Here is an 18,852-nt window from a genome sequence, read left to right as displayed (position 1 = left end):
CTTCAGGTTGAACGGTGGCTACTGCAGTTGAATTTTCCTATTGGAAGTTGTGGTGCCCTGTGATGTAATCAGGCACCAGCTAACCACGCCCTTGCCTACAGAGAGACCCATCTCTGTACCACGATGCCCCCCCCCCTCGCTCTGCCCACTTTTCCAGCATTTTTCAAATCTTGCCAAAAGTGGGTGGAGCCAGGCTCTGATCAGGGGTTTAGTTACTCTTTAAAAAGGCTTCTCTGTAAGGCAGCTTATTAGCCGAGTGTCACTTCAAAAGAAATGACCTGTCCTATAGAATTCTGTACAATGCTCAGGTACTCAAATAGATCAGGAACAGCTGTTAGCTGATCCTCACTTTTTCCCACCTCCTATTCTCAAGGTCAGTCAGACCACTCTCAGAATTCCTCAACAGGATTTTCCCTCAACACGTCACCCTACCTCTGCATACACGGCTCACGGGGTGGTCATCAATGCTAGAGGTAACTGTTGACTTAAGGGTTATTGTCCTATAACCTCTTTTTATTGGCTTTTTATAACCTCAGCAGAGCACATAAGCCATCAATCACTATGTGGAGTAAATGGCTCACTCTGGTGTTTTTTTAGTCCACAAATGGATTGATGTGTCTAAAAACGAATTGTTGTATTTGATTGGTGCTCAAAAAGTTAGTCCCTCCCCCAGTGCTTTTGTTTACACATCCCAGTGTGCAGCTCAGTGCCTTCTAATTGCTTTAGGAAGCAAGTTATATGTAATTGCCTTGTAAGTATGTAAGTTTAGATATGTGAATGAATGAGTGTTTGGCAACTGCCAAGCTTTACCTTAGTTACTCAGTAACACTTGCTGGCATGCTGTGAGCACATATGTCACTGATGTCAGGTTGATAAAAGTGTTACCATGACATGCACTTCCATCCTCTTAAGCTCTTGCTTATTAAAGTACCTTCAGAATATAACAAAGATCAACAGACGGCTGGAACAAGCCAAAAAAGGACCATCTTACTGTAATGACAGTCCAACTAAGGAGTGAATTAAACAGCAGTTCAATAAACAAGAACCTAATATTGTGAGTTACATTTTAGACATAATATTGTCAATATTGTGTGTTTTTGCTCTATTTTAACCACAAAAATAGTTCCAAACACGCAATAACTCAACCGTTGTGCATATCTGAGTAACACACAGAGATGTTTCCTTCCTGAATGAATCAGCGTTTTTCAATGAATCAATTATTAAATAATCTATATTCAAAAAGACAGTCCCTGTGCCCAAATATGCCTCCTTCTATGCTATATTTGAGGATTAGCAGTGAAGCAAGCAACACAACTGAACCCGTAGGTCACATGACAATGACAACATGGTGAATGTAAACATTTTTTTTTACGGTCGTGAAGTTGCAAACCAAATATACCTACTATATTGTATGTAATTTAATTTGCAGCACGTCACTTGCTTAGTTCCTGAATGAATCAGCCAATTGAATGAATGACTCGATGACTCTTTTTTTTAAATACATACGTGTGATATGTCCTCCAGTTGTGTACTTACAATATCCTAAAAGTTCCCAAAGATTTTTAATTTCAGAGAAATTCCAATTTTAAATAATGACTCGTCCCTGTCATTGATCGTAATATCCGCGTTATCCCTGGGTCCGCTCGTACTGGCATAGTAACCATGGCGACGCGGTTATTGTCATGATCCTGTCCTCTAGCTGAGGCTGGATCATGACAGACTCATGTTTTGTGTGTAAGCACATGGCTGGTTTTAGGTTGCATTGTCTTGTCTTTACCTCGTTTACTTGTCAGTTAATGTTTTATCAGTGTCACTTGTCTTACCACGCCCCCTTGTTCTCCTCGGTCAGTCATTATTGTTTCATCAGTGTCACCTGTGCCCTTGTGATTGTCTCCCTTATATATTGTCCTTGTGGTTGTTACTGGTTGCTTGTTCGTTGTGTATCCTGTCTGTGAGTAATCCTCCAAGTGAATTGTCAAGTCAAGTTTATTGTCAGTATTGCTGTATGTTTGTTGTCAAGGTCAGCGTAGAGTCTAGTCAATGTTCGTTTGCCCCCTCGTGGGTTTTTGCTTTCTGTTTGTCAAATAAAGCTGCTTCTTGAAAACTGTCTGCACTTGGGTTCGTTTCTGAAATCCGTGACAGAACGAACAAGCCAATTTTGAACCCAGCAGACAGTATGTCTCATCCTGCCAGACGGCAGTCAGATGACAATGAACTGTGGTGGCAGTCGACTACCGCCGATATGAAGAGGGGTAAGGCTCCGTTTCCTCCCCAGGGAGAAGAGTCCCTGGAGAGATATGCCCAGGCCCTGGAGGAGAGGAGAAGATTCATGCCGGAGATCCTCTTAAATTCCTACTTCATCGCAGGTCTCAATGTTCCTCCTCCTTTGACTGAACGGGAGGGGCTGATCCGACGCCCGTTCTGTGAAGTGGTGGACCATGTGTGTCAGAAGAAGCTGCAGGGTTCCACTAGGACATTGCCTTCTTTCTCACTACCAGTGATCCCGGAGGGTCGCATTTTAGCCGTTGCAACGCTTGGGGACCATGTTCTCTCCACCTCGACCCCCGGAGCACCTGCCGTAGCTGTAAGCTTCCGTGGAAAGCGAGGAAGGCGGGAGTCGTGGGAGTCTGCATCGGAGGCCTCTTCTACTGAGTCGGCTTTGCCCGTGGCGGTCCCTCCAGTTTCAGCAACGGCCCCTGCGGTGACCACTTTACCAATCACAAGTCCAGCTATGGCCTCTGCCCCGCGGCCAAGGAAAAAGAGGAGGAAGAGAGCTTCTTGTCTTCCGTCTCACTCCCCTCCCGGGTCCATGTTGGCTCTCCAACCCGCTACTGCTATTCCTGTCCATGCGGAGGTTGATGGGAGGTTGACCGAGTCCAGCCCTGTCCCAGCTAAGGAGCCCATTCCAGGCCACACTGAGGGTGATGGGAAAGTGGCAGAGTCCAGTCCTGTTCCAGCTTCGCAGCCAGCCACAGTGCCTTTTGTCTCTGTTCCACAGTCGCCTGCTGTACCGCTTGTCTCAGCTTCACAACCAGCTGCAGCGCCTCCAGTCTTGGTTCCTGTTATGTCTTCGCTGCCAGCTGCAGCGACACCCGTTTTGTCCCCTGTTCCCCCGGTTACCCCTGCTACTGTTTCAATTCGGTCTGTCCCCCCCAAGACTGTACCTTTTGTGTCTTCTCCCAGACCTGTCTGGTTCCCTTGTCCCCAGCCCTCGTCCAGTGAGTCTAAGACTTTTTTCCCACCCATCCACTCTGGACCTCCGCCTATGAACATGTTTGTTCCCCCACCCCCCCTCCCATGTTTTTTATTTTTATTGTGTCATCCCAATCCTGTTGTTATGTATTCTTGTTTGCCATTGTTGTTAGCTGTTATGTTTTGTTGGCTTGTGTCCATTTTGCAGTCTGTCATGTCTCATGTGGAGCGTCTGGTATCCGCTCCTTAAGACGGGGGTTCTGTCATGATCCTGTCCTCTAGCTGAGGCTGGATCATGACAGACTCATGTTTTGTGTGTAAGCACATGGCTGGTTTTAGGTTGCATTGTCTTGTCTTTACCTCGTTTACTTGTCAGTTAATGTTTTATCAGTGTCACTTGTCTTACCACGCCCCCTTGTTCTCCTCGGTCAGTCATTATTGTTTCATCAGTGTCACCTGTGCCCTTGTGATTGTCTCCCTTATATATTGTCCTTGTGGTTGTTACTGGTTGCTTGTTCGTTGTGTATCCTGTCTGTGAGTAATCCTCCAAGTGAATTGTCAAGTCAAGTTTATTGTCAGTATTGCTGTATGTTTGTTGTCAAGGTCAGCGTAGAGTCTAGTCAATGTTCGTTTGCCCCCTCGTGGGTTTTTGCTTTCTGTTTGTCAAATAAAGCTGCTTCTTGAAAACTGTCTGCACTTGGGTTCGTTTCTGAGGACCGTGACAGTTATGGTACGTGATGAGGAGAATGTATCTGAGACACTCTGCTGGTGGAATGCATCCAGCTTGTGGATAATTTTCACGATGTTTTTCCAAATCTCGCAGACATAGATTGCCATCGGTAACACAGTGGACATATTGAGTTCCAGCACAACTGTTTGTACCCAGACAGCAACATAAATCTATAAAACATATATCTGGTACTTGTGGATGCACAAGTATCTGGGCCGTATCTGGGAAGACCCTATGCTGGTGTCTGGGTAATTATCATCTTCTCCTGAATATATTACTTAGCTGGTTCAGTTGTGTTTGATTAGGGTTGAAGCTGAACTTTACAGGGAGGTAGATCTTTAGGAATAGGATTGACACCCCTTCCATAGAATAACCATTTTTGGGTTCCCCAAAGAATCTTTCAGTGAACAGTTCCTAAAAGAACCATTTTTGTCTGATGTGAAGAACATCATTTTATTTTGAAGAGTGTGGGATGTTGTGGACTAAATTCATTGAATAATGTTGCAGAATTATGGCCTTTGGGTTGGTGATAGACTGTAGGTTATGACTCAGGTTTTGCTCCCAAGAATAAGCCACATCTCTGTTCTATTAATCCTTCTGGTACGAGAAAACAGTCACCCGAAAACATCAAAGTATAGCCATAGGGAGCAAGCTCAACCCTGCAGGGCAGTTTTGTTCACACTGATAGGAATATGTTCAAAGAGACTGCAACATGCTGAGATTACACTGATGAATATGCATTATCCATCTTGGGCTACAATCAGCATGAGGGTGGATGATGTTGTCACCAGAACCATCACCACACATCCCTACTAAAGGCTCTGGCTATATACACACACTTAGTACTCCGCCACTGGAAATCCAGCATCACACCAGGCAAAAAAAAAAAAAAAAAAAGATAAATGTCTGAGTTCTGACTGTGAGTTTGCAGTGTCAATCAAATGTCCCATGAGCCAATTCACAAGTAATTGATCACTCAAAAAGGATTCATCATTCATGGCCAAACAAATCCAATTTGGTCTCATCTGTTCGAAGGACATTGTTCCAGAAGTCTTGAGGTTTGTTCAGTTGTTGTGCAAACTTAAGCCGCTCTGCCATTCTTTTTAGAGACCCCCTTCCTAACACGCCATACATGTCACGTCTTTTTCTAATTGTATTTTCATGAACTTTAACATTTTACACGTTGAGTTTGAAGAGTCTGAGGTGTAGTTTTTTTCAGTTTCTATGAAGCGTTTGACCTTGGGTTGAATTTGTTGGGACGTCAACTCCTGGGTAAGATTGGCCACTTTTGAATAGTCTTACTCACTGTAGCATAATAGACTTCAAATTGTTGGAAAATGGCCATATAACCATTTTCAGATTGATGGCAGCAATAATTGCTTCTCTAAGGTCATTGCTGATGTCTTTCTAGCTTGGCATTGTGTTAACACAGACCTGAATGCTACAGGCCAGTAAACTGCCTTTTGCTTTTATAGAAGTTATTTGCTGATTTTGCTGATGATCAGTTTGCTGATGATCAGTTAATCAAAGAAAGGCTCGTAATTCCTATGAAAGCATTAGGTTGTATTTGGCTTGTCACCCATGGCTTTTCCATTTTGGCCCAGTTTTTATTAAATATATAATGACACGGTGTAATATGTAATGTATTGTTGTTCGTCTGAGGTTGTATTCACTTAATTTTAAGATCTGCCAAGGACCAGTTGAATTTGTCCTTTTGACGTCCTAATACATAAAACCATAGAATTCAATAGGATGTCCTTTTTTTTCTTGACATGACTGTACACACACACACACACACACACACAAAGAGAGAGTTCTAAATTTGAAGTGTGCTATGAGAAAAAAACCTTGTTTTATAAGATAAATCACAAGAATTTTGCAGCTGGCGGGATTCATTTATGACACTACACTTCTAAGGTTTCTGCCAATGGTAACTGATTGTAATAAAAAAGGCTCTAAAAGCATTTATGTGAAGTCAGGGACATTGTGTTTGTCTTAAAAGGGGTATGTGACTCAAATTGTTGTTGCCGCTTTTTCCGAATGATTTAGAGTCAGGATGCTTTTGCCAACCCGTGCTCACATTGCTCAGGGTAAATGCCGAATCTTCATTGTCTCTCTGACTTCAGAGCTGAGGAATGCTAGAGTGACCAGATGTTAACCTGGCCCTGTTTTTAAAGAGAAGCGCCCTTTCTGGAACTTATGATCCAGGATTAACTCTTCCTCTGACTCTACTGATCCTTGGCATTGAGTACTAAAAGTTGAAAGCTTATTTAGGGTTAGTCCGGTCTTAGAAAAGGCACTGGCCTGCTGCCATTAACCCAGAGACCAGCTGCAGTTTTCTCCACATTATTGAGGATTCTCATTCTGATGGCGTCGCCACATTCCTTCGGTCAAAGCGGAGCCTTTTACTTCCAATCTTTGAAGTTAGAACTAACGGCGCTGCCGTCAACTTAGTTCTTTACTTATTTGGCACTTATGCCCTGCTGAGACAATGTATCTACAGTTCCCTATTAGAGTGGCTGATGAAACATCTTCTGGCACATGAAAACAAGCACACCTGCGCCTGCTCTTGTGAATGCCCGTGGAAGTGCGCTGAGCCTTGAGTAATGAGCTTGTGTGTGGCGCTAAGTTGAACGAAACCCAGTACGGTTGCTCACAAGCTGCCTGCAATTTAAGCTGAATCAAAACCAGGTTAAATTACGGCAAGAGTTAAGGGCCGTTCACACCAACGTTGATGAGATATATCCAGCTGCAGACCCGCAGCACCACCAGTTTCAGAACCCCAGTTTCAGAACCCCAGCGCCAGAACCGGAAGTGAGGGAGGGGCGGAATTATTATTATTGCATTATAATTATTTTAGCAAGCATGTAAGGACAAAACGGGCCTTGAGTTCCTCATTTGATACATTGTAAGTTAAATTTAAACAAAATTGTTGTGATAAAACAGGCCTAGCTTGGGTTGAATTGGTCATTTTGTATAGATTTTTAACAAAATAATGCCAAATTTTCTCTCTCTTTTTTTATTTTTTAGATTTTGACATTATTTTACACGAAAAATGCATGCTGCACATGTTCTTGTGAAATAAAGTATATTTTATAAAAAAATACCCATGCTTTTTTTTTTATTAAACAATCAAAATCATTTGAAATACATCTTCAATATCAAATCAATTTAAGATTTTTGTAAACACAATAAATAAATAAATAAATAAATAGAACATAAAATATCACAGAGGTCTAATAATGAGTTATCAGATTGTGTATAATTTCAAAAACCTCAAATGATTGTCTTGTTTTAATCTTTCAAAGCTTTATTATACAAAGTTAACTCCTTCATAAAAACCAAAAAACAGGTCTTATCTTCCTAAACCTACACGTATGTATAAACTGATTAGCTAAAATTATTAAACTGTTATACATTAAAATGCCGATAAGTTTCAAGTATTATTTTTTCACCATCATGATTAGGAAGTAACTCATAATACAATGAAACGAACAACTGAAACTGTATACAATTATTTTACACAAAATCAATGTTTTAAAATGCTTATTGTACAGTAATGTATAGCATCATAACATACGTAGAGAGTAGGACCGTTCTTGTTCAATAAAAGCTGTTTCATGTGTAAAATACCCTCCAAATTACGTTAGGTGGCGTTATTAGGTTTCAAATCTAAGCTCCGCCCCTCAATTACGTTCCTGGCGCTGGTGTTGGTTAGAACCTAACTCCGCCCCTCACTTCCGGTTCTGGCGCTGGGGTTCTGAAACTGGGGTTCTGAAACTGGTGTGCTGCGGGTCTGCAGCTGGATACTATAGAGGTTGATAACTATAATGAAAAACATTCATATTACAATACATATTGTTTCAAAGCTCAAAGTGCAAGGTTATGGGATGCATTATGTGAATGTTTGGCTAAAGAGATGCGTCTTTAATCTAGACTTAAACTGGGAGAGTGTCTTGGTTCTGAACATATTCAAAAAGGCTTTAAGAGCCAAATGCGAAACCCCTCCTTTAGTGGACTGAGAGATCTTGGTTACTACCAAAAGGATTGTAGCACGATAGAAGATCAGTTAAATACGCAGAGCTAAACTTTAGTGCCTTATAAGTCTGTAGCAATACTTTGTAATCGATACGGATCTTAACAGGTATAGCCAGTGTAAAGATGATCAAATTTGTGTTATGTGATCATATTTTCTTGACCAGTAAGGAACTCTAGCAGCTGCATTTAGGACTAATATAAGAGGAAAGTTTTAATAATTCTATGAGATGATGGAAGTCCACAGCACAACTGTAACGCTAAAGACAAAGAATAATGATATTGTTGGAAGCACTTCCAGAATCACTTTTATTAGAGTAGATGAACGATAAAAATATTGACAGAAAGTCAAAATCCTCCTGACATGAAAGTGCTCAAGCATTAAAAGCAGCAGACGACATAATTGCAGCGTGGTCTCTTAGTTATTTTAGTTTTATTCATATTTTTTGTTTTCATGTTTATTTAGTAGAATTCTTAGTGCTTTTGTCATTTTATTTTAATTGAAAATAAAAAAAAATGAAATGAAAATTCTGTCAGTATTTACTCACCCTCATGTTCTTCCAACCCCGTAAGACCTTCGTTCATATTTTTTATGAAATCTGAGAGCTGGATCACTTCTCCATACTAGTCCATAGGCTTCTTGAGGGATTGAAACTTGACGGCCTCGAAAAGTCATTAAAGGACATCGTTAAAATGGTCCAAGTGACTACAGTGGCTCAATCTTAAGTTTATCAAGCGACGAGAATACATTTTGTGCGCAAAAAACAAACAAAAATAACGACTTTATTTCAACTATTCATGTCCTTCTCTCTGGGCCTTGAGTCAGGTTACTAGTTTAACAGCGTATGATCTGTTGTTGTACGTCTCAACATCACACACATTGGCCAATAGTGAGCCTACGTGTGACGTAGCTCTACGCTATTACGCTAGTTTAACTGACTAGAAGCCCAAAGAGAAGGAAATTAATAGTTGAAATAAAGTCATTATTTATGTTTGTTTTTGCGCACAAAAAGTGTTCTCGTCGTTTGATAAACTTAAGATTGAGCCACTGTGGTCACTTGGACTATTTTATAGATGTCTTAAATAATTTTTAGAGTCTGGCAAGTTTCAATCCCTCAAGAAGCCTATGGACTAGTATGGAGGAGTAATCCAGCTCTCCGATTTCATCAAAAAATATCTTAATTTCTGTTCCGAAGATGAACGAAGGTCTTACAGGGTTGGAAGAACATGAGGGTGAGTAAATACTGACAGAATTTTCATTTTTGGGTGAACTATCCCTTTAAGTACATTTGTTTACTATTATTTTCAGTTATGAACTGAGGGTGCTTCAACATATTTCAGTTCAACTAATGTTTTATTTTATTTCAGCTTCATTTCAATTAACAGAAATTAAAAGACGCTAATAGTTGTTAATATTTCTTGGTGTGAATGTGTCTTTATACTCATTCAAAAGTGGCCATCCAATGTAGTGTGTGGAGTAAAATAAGGAGAGCCCAGCATCAACACGATTAAGATCTGATTTATAGAAGCAGAGGTGGTGATTGTAAAGGGAAATTTGAAGTCCTCATCCGTTGAAAGACTTTTTTTCTTGTTTAGGCCACTTAACGGATCCAATGTCAGACTGAAACATCCTCAAAGAGTTTTGTGCAGCTCTCAGAACGGCTTCTATTCTTGGTTATGAAATGAAAGTCATTCCTGTTAGCCATATTATTTTTGCTCTGTCAGGGCTGTTTCCTGTAAGACATGATGAGAGATGGCTGAGCTCCGCGACCTTTCCTTTGCTTGCCACGTAGAGGAGGGAGTTTGTTGTCGTAAGTCTGTGTGGGCCCCCGTGAGGGACCTTGGGGCCTCATAGGGAATTTACTGGTGAAGATGTCCCCTGCTAATCCAGTCAGCAGTCAGCACCTGAAGGATTTCTCTGTGTGTGTTTTTGGGGAGCACAGATGGTGGGGTGTTTACAAGGTTGACAGATGACTCTTGTTTAGGCTGTAAGCAGTCTGGATTGATGCTTCTGTTTGGGGACAGATTGCAAAAACGTACAATACATGACAAACACACACAAACACATTTCATATGCATACACACACATTGATTGTAATTTTGCCATTATTAACAACAATAACAGAGGGTCTTTATTTTGACTTGATCAGGGTTTTTAACCTCAAATATACACGCATCTGGGTTGCATTACCATAAATATTTTCAGACATATTAAATGATATTAATAAATGCTGTGCTGGGGGGATTGCTTACAAACTGTAATCCATTACTGAATACAAATGACATGATGGAAAGTATAGTTATATGGACAAACCCAAATGTTGAAAGGTGAAAGTTGAAGTTGGGTTAAAATTTTAAATTACATTTTTAACCCAGTATTTGGGTGTGTCCATATTTGACCCATTTAATTTGGGTTGAAACAACCCAGCATTTTTTAGAGTGTATTATGCATGTTCTACATAAGAGGAAAGAAATAGACATAATTAATCAAAATTAATTAATTATTTAAGTTTAGTTGAAAAACTTAGGTTCTTCTGTGTTTTGACTAAATTTGGAGCCAGTTTTTAATATTATTCTGAATTTTGCTCTGCATTCGCACGCACACACAAATATACATGCACACACGCACAAACACACACACACACACACACACACACACACACACACACACACACACACACACACTAGGGCTGTTAATTCAGGCCTGTCAGTGAAAGTCGGTGTGGCTGATGAAAGCATGCCGGGCGGCTTCTCTGAGCGTGTGCCAAACTCCTCTGCTCTTTAGGGCGTAAGTGCTTGGAGAAGTAACCACCAGCGTTAGCATCAGGGCCTGAAGTTAACTTTTTCGGCCACCGGCCACTGTGGCAGGTGGATTTAAAAATTCACCTGCCACAGAGACTTTTTACCTGCCTTTTTTTTTTTTTTTTTGCCTCATAAAGGTGAAAAAAAAAAAAAATGGGAATTTCACAATATTGTTCTTTAGCTTGTAAGAATATACATTTAAGTGCTGTCAACAGTAAGAATAACTCTAAGAACATACATTTTTTAAATTTTTTATTCATTGATTTTGACACACAAACACACACACACACACACAATATACAATGTGTGTATATACAGTTATATATATATATAGTTTATGTGTATATATATATACATATATATTTAGTTTATGTGTATATATATATATACACATAAACTAAATATATGTGTATATACATATATATTTAGTTTATGTATATATATATATATATATATATATATATATATATATATATATTTAGTTTCTATATATATATATATATAGTTTAGGCTATATAGTATATACTCAAAAAATAGACCAGTGATAGATGTGACAAGTAAAGGATAAAAGAACACGGAGGCAGCAGGCTACTGCAAACGTTTAGGGGTTTATTTCCACCGGATGGGGTTACAAAAGTAAAGCCAATGCTAACCCAATGGTGGTAAACCAAACATACCAAAAATCAAATAACAAAAAAAAACAACAACAAACAACAACAAATACCATGAACATGAGATGACGTTTCACGGCCAAATCAAACCAATCGGAGGAGAGCCCTTCTAGCCAATCAGAGAATAAAAAGACGGGACCTTCCCCTACCATCCTGGGGAAAAAAAATATCGCCCCCCGGAGAAGAAACCGGAATGGTTCGGCCGGAACCATATATATACGTCCAATGTTTCCACTCGAACCCCTTTTGATGGTGTACCAGCTAACGGGACTCAGACGTATCAAACAAACAAACAAAAAGAACGGTAAGAATTAACTAAACGTTAAAGAGTGTGCGCACTTAACTCCAAACGAAAGTTTGAATAAAGTTTATTAAACCAAAATAATGTTGTTGTGTATTCTTTACTGTAAACAAATTCCATTAAATAAAAACTCAAACTGACCTGACCCAGGCGCAGCAACATCCGCCATAGTCACGTAACGTTCGACAGGTTTTAGTTACAGCGTCCAGGAACCGTTAACTATGAACTAAATTAATATTGTTATTACCGGGTACCGGACATTTTCTCACCAGTTCCCAACTTGCACAGTTGCACACGCACACACATCTGTGCAACTGTTATTGTACTGTTAGCCCAGGGGTTTTCAAACTTTTTGTGTGTGTGGACCACCATTTGTAATCAATGGTCTTCCTTTATGAGTCACGTCATGGGCCTTCCTGGTCAGATGACCGGAGGCCTAAAAATGAAACTTCTTTTGGTCTATTTTTTTCCAATATATATATTTCTCTCTCTCTCTCTCTCTCTCTCTCTCTCTCTCTCTCTCTCTCTCTCTCTCTCTCTCTCTCTCTCTCTCTCTCTCTCTCTATATATATATATATTATTTAAAAAAAAATATTAATGCAGTATTTTTGTTTAATATAGAGTCTAGGCCTTCAGAAAAAAAATATTTTTTGAAGATAATTAGCACCATCTGGTTACAGTATAGAGAAAAAGCATATAATCATGGTGTAACCACTATATGGCATGTACAGTTCTCTATGGAGAGGCATGTGAATTCCCCAGCTGTTTATGAACACATTTTTTTGGTGGATTTGAACATATAATTGAAACAATCTCAAAAATTATTTCTTATTAAATTTTTTTTTTGAGTTTTGGTGTGTTTTTGTCAATTTCCCATTCATTTCCTATGGGGGTCATTTTTGACCAAAGACCAAAATCGTGACTAATTTTTTTATGATCACTTAGCATGCTCAGATCCTGAACCATTCATTCATGCATGCACCAGCAGACGCTCCCAGTGCTCAGGTATAAAATAAGATTCACTTTTGATACCCAGGTATATTTTGTTTTCAAGCTTCAAACACTTGTAAATAGTTCCCCATTTAATGAGAAGGGAGGGTGAAAAGCTTTTCAGGAGCTCGCTGTGATTTTATAACCTCTTTAACTTGCATGAAATGTTTAAAAGAGTGTCACCACCAGGCACTTCTGAGAAACCCGTCCTGGCATCAACACAGTAAACTCATGGTAGCCAACTTCAAATTGGTCTGAACGATTCAGGAATTGGTGCATGTGCTTTAGCTAATCTTCCTCAATAAACCTCTAAGACAAAAGGGAGTTTCACCTCTGAAAGACCCCGAACCGCTTTCTTTGCTGTGGGCTTCTTACTATCTCGCAATGAACTTTTGACACTACTTTTAACAGTTGCAATTCCTCTTAATTTGTCCATGCTGTAGTCTTTTATTTTCTTTTAGTTTGGGGGATGTCATAGATGGCTAGCAGCTGCCAGGTTTTGAGGTTCATTTCATCAGTCAGGAAAAGGATGATTATTTTATGTACTATACGGGTTTTTTATATAGAGAGAGAGTGGTAATGTATATCAATGTACTGTATATATTTATAAATGTCAACATGATTAACAAAAACACCTATTGCTTGTAAATATTGACGGTTCTTTGGTCATAATGCATATATTTTAACGTAAAATAAGACGCAAAGGCTCACTGGCATACTTTAAAATATATTTCAGCATTTTGTTAATCGACAGCCTACTACCCCTGACTAAGTAACTTTAACCCAATCCAATCGTTGCTCTCCCGGTGTTAGTGTTATTCCACAAGATTTATGGATAAGCTATTTGATTTATAATTATTAGGATTATTTTCACATTTCACATACCCTGCTGTGCACGAGCATAGCTGTTCCTCAATTTGTGTTTCCCATTTGAATGGGCACCATATGAGGTGGCTGCTGCTTGCGCTGGGACTATAGGCTTTAGCTTCAATTTTTAAGAAATTATTCTCTAATCGGTTGCATATTATGTAGTGGATATATCCCTCAAATGGAATATTGCAGTCCTTTTTGTCTTGCCCTCTCAGATATTTCACATGTTTGCCAAAAATGACTAATTATCTCATTGGGAAATGTCTGACACCAGTGCATACACACTGAAATAGATGTGCCAGCCAGCAGCAAAAGCTTGACAGGCGTAGCAACGGTAACTAGGGAGGGCGGGGTTTTGGGAAGGGCAATTACAGTTGCAAAATTATTCAGCTTGATCTGTATTAACAGTAGTTGAACATTTCATAACATCTTTATACTTACCTCATGGTGTGGCTAATGTTACATGCAGACCTCCATAAATGATAATGTCCACACGACTCCACAGTACTTTTCGATTATGTTTAATGTGGAATGGATGTTATGGTCTTGTTTTACAGGGGTTAGCGAGCCAGACGCAGAGTGCTTACTTCCTTCCTGAATTTGCACTTTCTCCACAAGGAAGCTTTCTGGAAGACACAACAGGAGAGCAGTATCTCACCTATCGCTATGATGACCAGGTCAGAATCACAGAATTACACACACATTCCCTGTGAATATTCATCTGGATTGTGTCTATTTAATTGATATGATTTCTAATTAAAGTCATACTTGCCACTTCATATTGTGGTGATTAAATTGCACGTCGTAAAACCGCTGCTCTGTGAAATGAGCGTGGTTCATTAGCTTCTTGAATTTAATACTAGCTAATAGGCTTTGTTCTAACACCTAGTGAGCTGTCTTGATGTGTGTGTTTACAGTGGGGCCTATATTTCGAAAATGTTAAAAAATGTTGCATATAATATATAATTTTACCTAATATACGTATTAAGTTTATTTATATTTTATATATATAACATTTTATCAGTATTTTTCAGATTTAAAATGTAAATATATATCATATGTACTTTGTTGTTTTCTCTGAACTTGGTGTGATGCTTTCGGGGATTGCCTTTTTACGCAAATATACATTGTCTTTGACCCAAAAATTGTTATGATGCATAATTATGCCTCCTGCCATTTTTGAACTGTCAAAACCGCACACCTACGATGCCTAGGTTTTGGAACAGATCTATAAATTTGTCTTCAGAGTTGCATGAGTTTTTTTGTAGATAAGTAAACTCAGTAAGAATGTCTTCTGTGCGTATGATTGAATAAGTAAGTGATTCATTTCACAGGGTGGCACAAGTCAATCATGATTCATTTCTGTCTGTGCATTTCTGTGCTGCACTGAGGGGGAACAGTTCGAAGGATATGTGTCATAATTGTGCTATGAGTAACTTAACATTTAATATGATATGACCCTATTATATGTGTTCAACATTGATAATAAGAAATGTTTCGTGAGCAGCAAATCATCATTTTAGAATTATCTTCCCAGCCCCAAACCTTCAAACAATAGCGTTTTTAATATATTTTTATATTAACTCTTTCCCTGCCAGTGTTTTGAAACATATTCATAAAAGTTTCATCGTCCCCCATTATATTTTGTTGTATGAATATCTCTGAACATGCAATATATCAAAAGAAAGAACAGAGCCTCTGCTTTTAAACAGAAAAAAAAAAACATTTTATTCCAGCTTTTTTATTCCTGCATTTTTTTAATCAATACTTGAACGTGGGCAAGTTTCATTAAAAAAGGCAACATTTTGAGGAAAAAGCTGAGATCCAGATGGGATTCAGAACAATGATCAAAACATAGATGGAGTAGATCGAGTTCATCAACACCCTTAAAGCTTGCACAGTCCTATACCTCATCGTAGGTTGACATTTCTCTCAGTAACTTTTGGCAGTTTTGATTTATAATATATGCTTTTTAATGTTTATGATTGCGTTATTTTACATATGCATCTGCCTACATATGCTATCGTTTGTTTCTGCTTCTTTTTCACCTGTGTTTTGATCCAGAGATTCAGTCTTCTTTCAGAAGATGTGTCATAGCGCCCCCTACCGTATAACAGTGAAAACACGGAAAGCAGGTCCATCAGTGGTGGGGAAAGAGTTAAAGGAGTAGTTCACTTTTGCTGATAATTTACTCACCCCCTGTTCGAACTCGTTCATCAAAATGAACAAATCTTTTCCCGAGTCAATTCGTTCATTTCGTTCGTTGAATGAACCAAATGACGCGAAAAAAGATTTGTTCATTTTGATAAACGAGTTCGAACAGGAGAGTCACAGAACAGAGCAAGGCGATCATTTGAGCTTATAAAACTTAAACTTTGTTATTATTTTTTTTTAAATGAGCGATCGTTTCGCTAGATAAGACCCTTATTCATTGTCTGCTGTCGTTTAAAGCCCTTTGAAGCTGCACTGAAACTCTCATTTGGACCTTGAACCGTTTGGTTCCCATTGAAGTCCATTACATGGAGAAAAATGCTGGAATGTTTTCATCAATTTCTTAATTTCTTTTCGACTGAAGAAAGAAAGACATGGACATCTTGGATGACATGGGGGTGAGTAAATTATCAGCAACAGTTTTTTTTAAAAGTGAACTACTCCTTTAAGTTATATGTTATGGAATCTATATTTTATTGTGAATATAGTGACTGCGGAAAGGCTTTGTCAGGCACGGCATGTTTCTCATCAAAGCAGTTACTGTAGTGTGGATCACGAGTCACGACTGGAATGCTGTATTGACTAACTATCTGTTTAAGGACTATGCGTTTGTGAAAGTTTTAAGGTGCATTCTATTCCACTGCGATGGATCAGAGCCATTGAAAGAGTTTTTCAATGGATCTGCAATGGAGGAGTTTACACGCAGTAGTGGCCAAAAGTTATGTCCGGAGGGGATTCAATTTCGATGAAACCATCAAAATATTTTAAGTATGAGGGAAGAACAAAAGACTACACTTGGTTAAGGGATTTATCTGACAAAATTATTTGGCAAGCTGCAGGTTTTTATTCTACTTTGCAAAAAATCATAGAAAAAAAAAAAGCTCACAGGAAAAAGTACATTGAGTTTTTGCATCTGTTGCATCATGATTTCTTTGTATGACACAATTTGGCAGGTGTCACTTTAACACATTTTTAATCATTTAAATAAAGTGTGTCAATGTTCCTCTGGACATCACTTTTGGCTACTACTGTATGCGTTTGAGTATTCAAAAATGTTGTTATTATTATACAAATGAAAGTATATATGCATGATTATGGCGATGAATGTTACATTCTCATATTTGGTTGTATGAATAGGTATGACGAAGTAAAAGTGTTGAGAAGCAGCTGAGGCTTGACTTCATTTACCTGTTCGGAAAGAAAACGAACGATATATGACTGATTCAATGCAAACATTATGACCATGGATTAACACATACACATATACATCAAATCAGAACCTGGAACACACCTTTAATGAAGGAACAAGACCTGTGATTTGTCAAATTTTGAATGATCATCATAATTCACAGAAAAAATATAACCTTCCGTGACATGCTGTGTGTTAGCGGCGGTTGGACCATTTCCACTCGATTCAATCAGTTAAGACTTTCAGATCAGCCCCTCGGCTTAAGGGGAATTTAGGCCAGGCCGTCTCGGTAAAACCTCTGTAACAGGAAAGTCCAGGTAAACCCGAAGTTTATAGGCATTATAAAGCTCTGGCTGACTGTTTTCTTTTGAACGCCTGCCCTGGGAGCCATTAACCCAGACACACTCTGTGCCACTGAACTGTTTTGGGGCCTGTTATGGAAACCTTGGTTCACTTTAGTTCAGCCCTGATGTCGGTTTCCAGGCCTGTTGTTATATCTGTGACGTGTTGGCATGCATGTCCAGGATGGCTTTTATTATGGTGATTTAATACTGGAATGTTGTGGTGGCACAGCAACCATGCAAACAGATGCTGCTTCCTGTTGTTATGACAGACTTCTAAGCATTTCTGCTCGTATGGGCTCATACTAATGGACTGCTGTTGTATATCAATGCTGATTGGTGTGTGTGTATGTGTGTGCACAAAAACATACTCAGTGGCCCTGTTTGGAATAGAATTCTACCTCACTTCTAATTGATAAATTTAGCATTGTCTTCATTTTAGTTAATAGTATATCAAGGCTGCTAAAGTTAATTCAGTAGGATAATTACATTTTTTTTGTTTCATTGGAGGTGGATTGTTTCACGTTTTAGAATATACCTTGTATCAGAAGTAGTAAAATTAATTTGCAGCCATTTGTGAAAATGTCATTATTTACTTTCTTGTTTTTGCTATGTTTTAACACAGTAGCACGTCTTTTTATTAGTTCTCGATAGCAATAATCTGTTTTGTGATTTATTATTTGATCAAGCATGAATTTTGACAATTTTTGGAAATTTTGAGTAAATTTGAGAATTTTATTTAAATTCACAAAATTTGATTGAAAATACAACCTTTTTGACTTCTAAGAAGATAATTAGACTTCTTTCGCTTAATTAAACAAATTTGTGTGGACTTTAAGTTTTTATTATTGCACATTGTGAATTGAGTATTGTTGCACATTTTTTATCCAGTTGAACACTTTTATTTTATGTTATTTTAGTATTGTTTATATTCTATTATAGTATTTATTAATATTTTGAATTAAATTAGCATATTTTCAATGTAATCTAATTTAAAATAATTAAAAATATCAATGTTCATTTTTATTTTAAAAATACTTTTAAAGTATTTTCATTAGCTTTTATTTTAATTTTAGTAATGCAATTATTTATTTTTTAGTTAGCCAAGGAAACATTTCTAATTTTCATTTTTTTTTTCAGTTAATATTTAAATTGTATTTTATTGTAACAGTTTTTGTTGTAGTTAATAATAACAACAGAGTAGACAATATAATATATTTACCTTTGACTACATCTCTGTGTGTATATACAGTTTCAATGATTTCAACACTGTTTCCATTCTTATGCAGACAAAGAAAATGCCCTTGCTGAAAAAAGCGTCCCATTTCTGTCTAGTAAGGAGGGGAAAGCTATACCAACTGACGTTTCATATTTAGAATATGTCAAAAGATTGTAAAATCTTCCCAGTTGTGCCGCCTGCAAGGTAAAGGCATCAAAAGAAAATGCCAACGTCCCCAGTGCTGTTTCTCTCCATAAGCCAGAAAGAAGGTGGATACCATCCAGGCCTGTGCCTGCTGAGG

The 18,852-nt window shown here is 38.3% G+C and overlaps 1 protein-coding gene across 2 annotated transcripts in view; it reads left to right on the top strand.

The window, feature by feature from the left end:
• The window catches only part of adamtsl3 (ADAMTS like 3), a 165,272-nt gene that overhangs the window by 13,333 nt on the left and 133,087 nt on the right, over positions 1 to 18,852 (top strand). For both annotated transcript variants that reach the window (XM_039659427.2, XM_039659425.2), the window contains exon 3: positions 14,149 to 14,268. In XM_039659427.2, coding sequence (XP_039515361.2) covers positions 14,149 to 14,268 — 120 coding nt within the window. The remainder of the gene's footprint in view (positions 1 to 14,148; positions 14,269 to 18,852) is intronic.

This window comes from Pimephales promelas, chromosome 1 (genome assembly GCF_988280905.1).
Source record: "Pimephales promelas chromosome 1, fPimPro1.hap1.1, whole genome shotgun sequence".
Lineage (NCBI taxonomy): Eukaryota > Metazoa > Chordata > Actinopteri > Cypriniformes > Leuciscidae > Pimephales > Pimephales promelas.
This window is presented reverse-complemented; position numbering and strand designations above follow the sequence as displayed.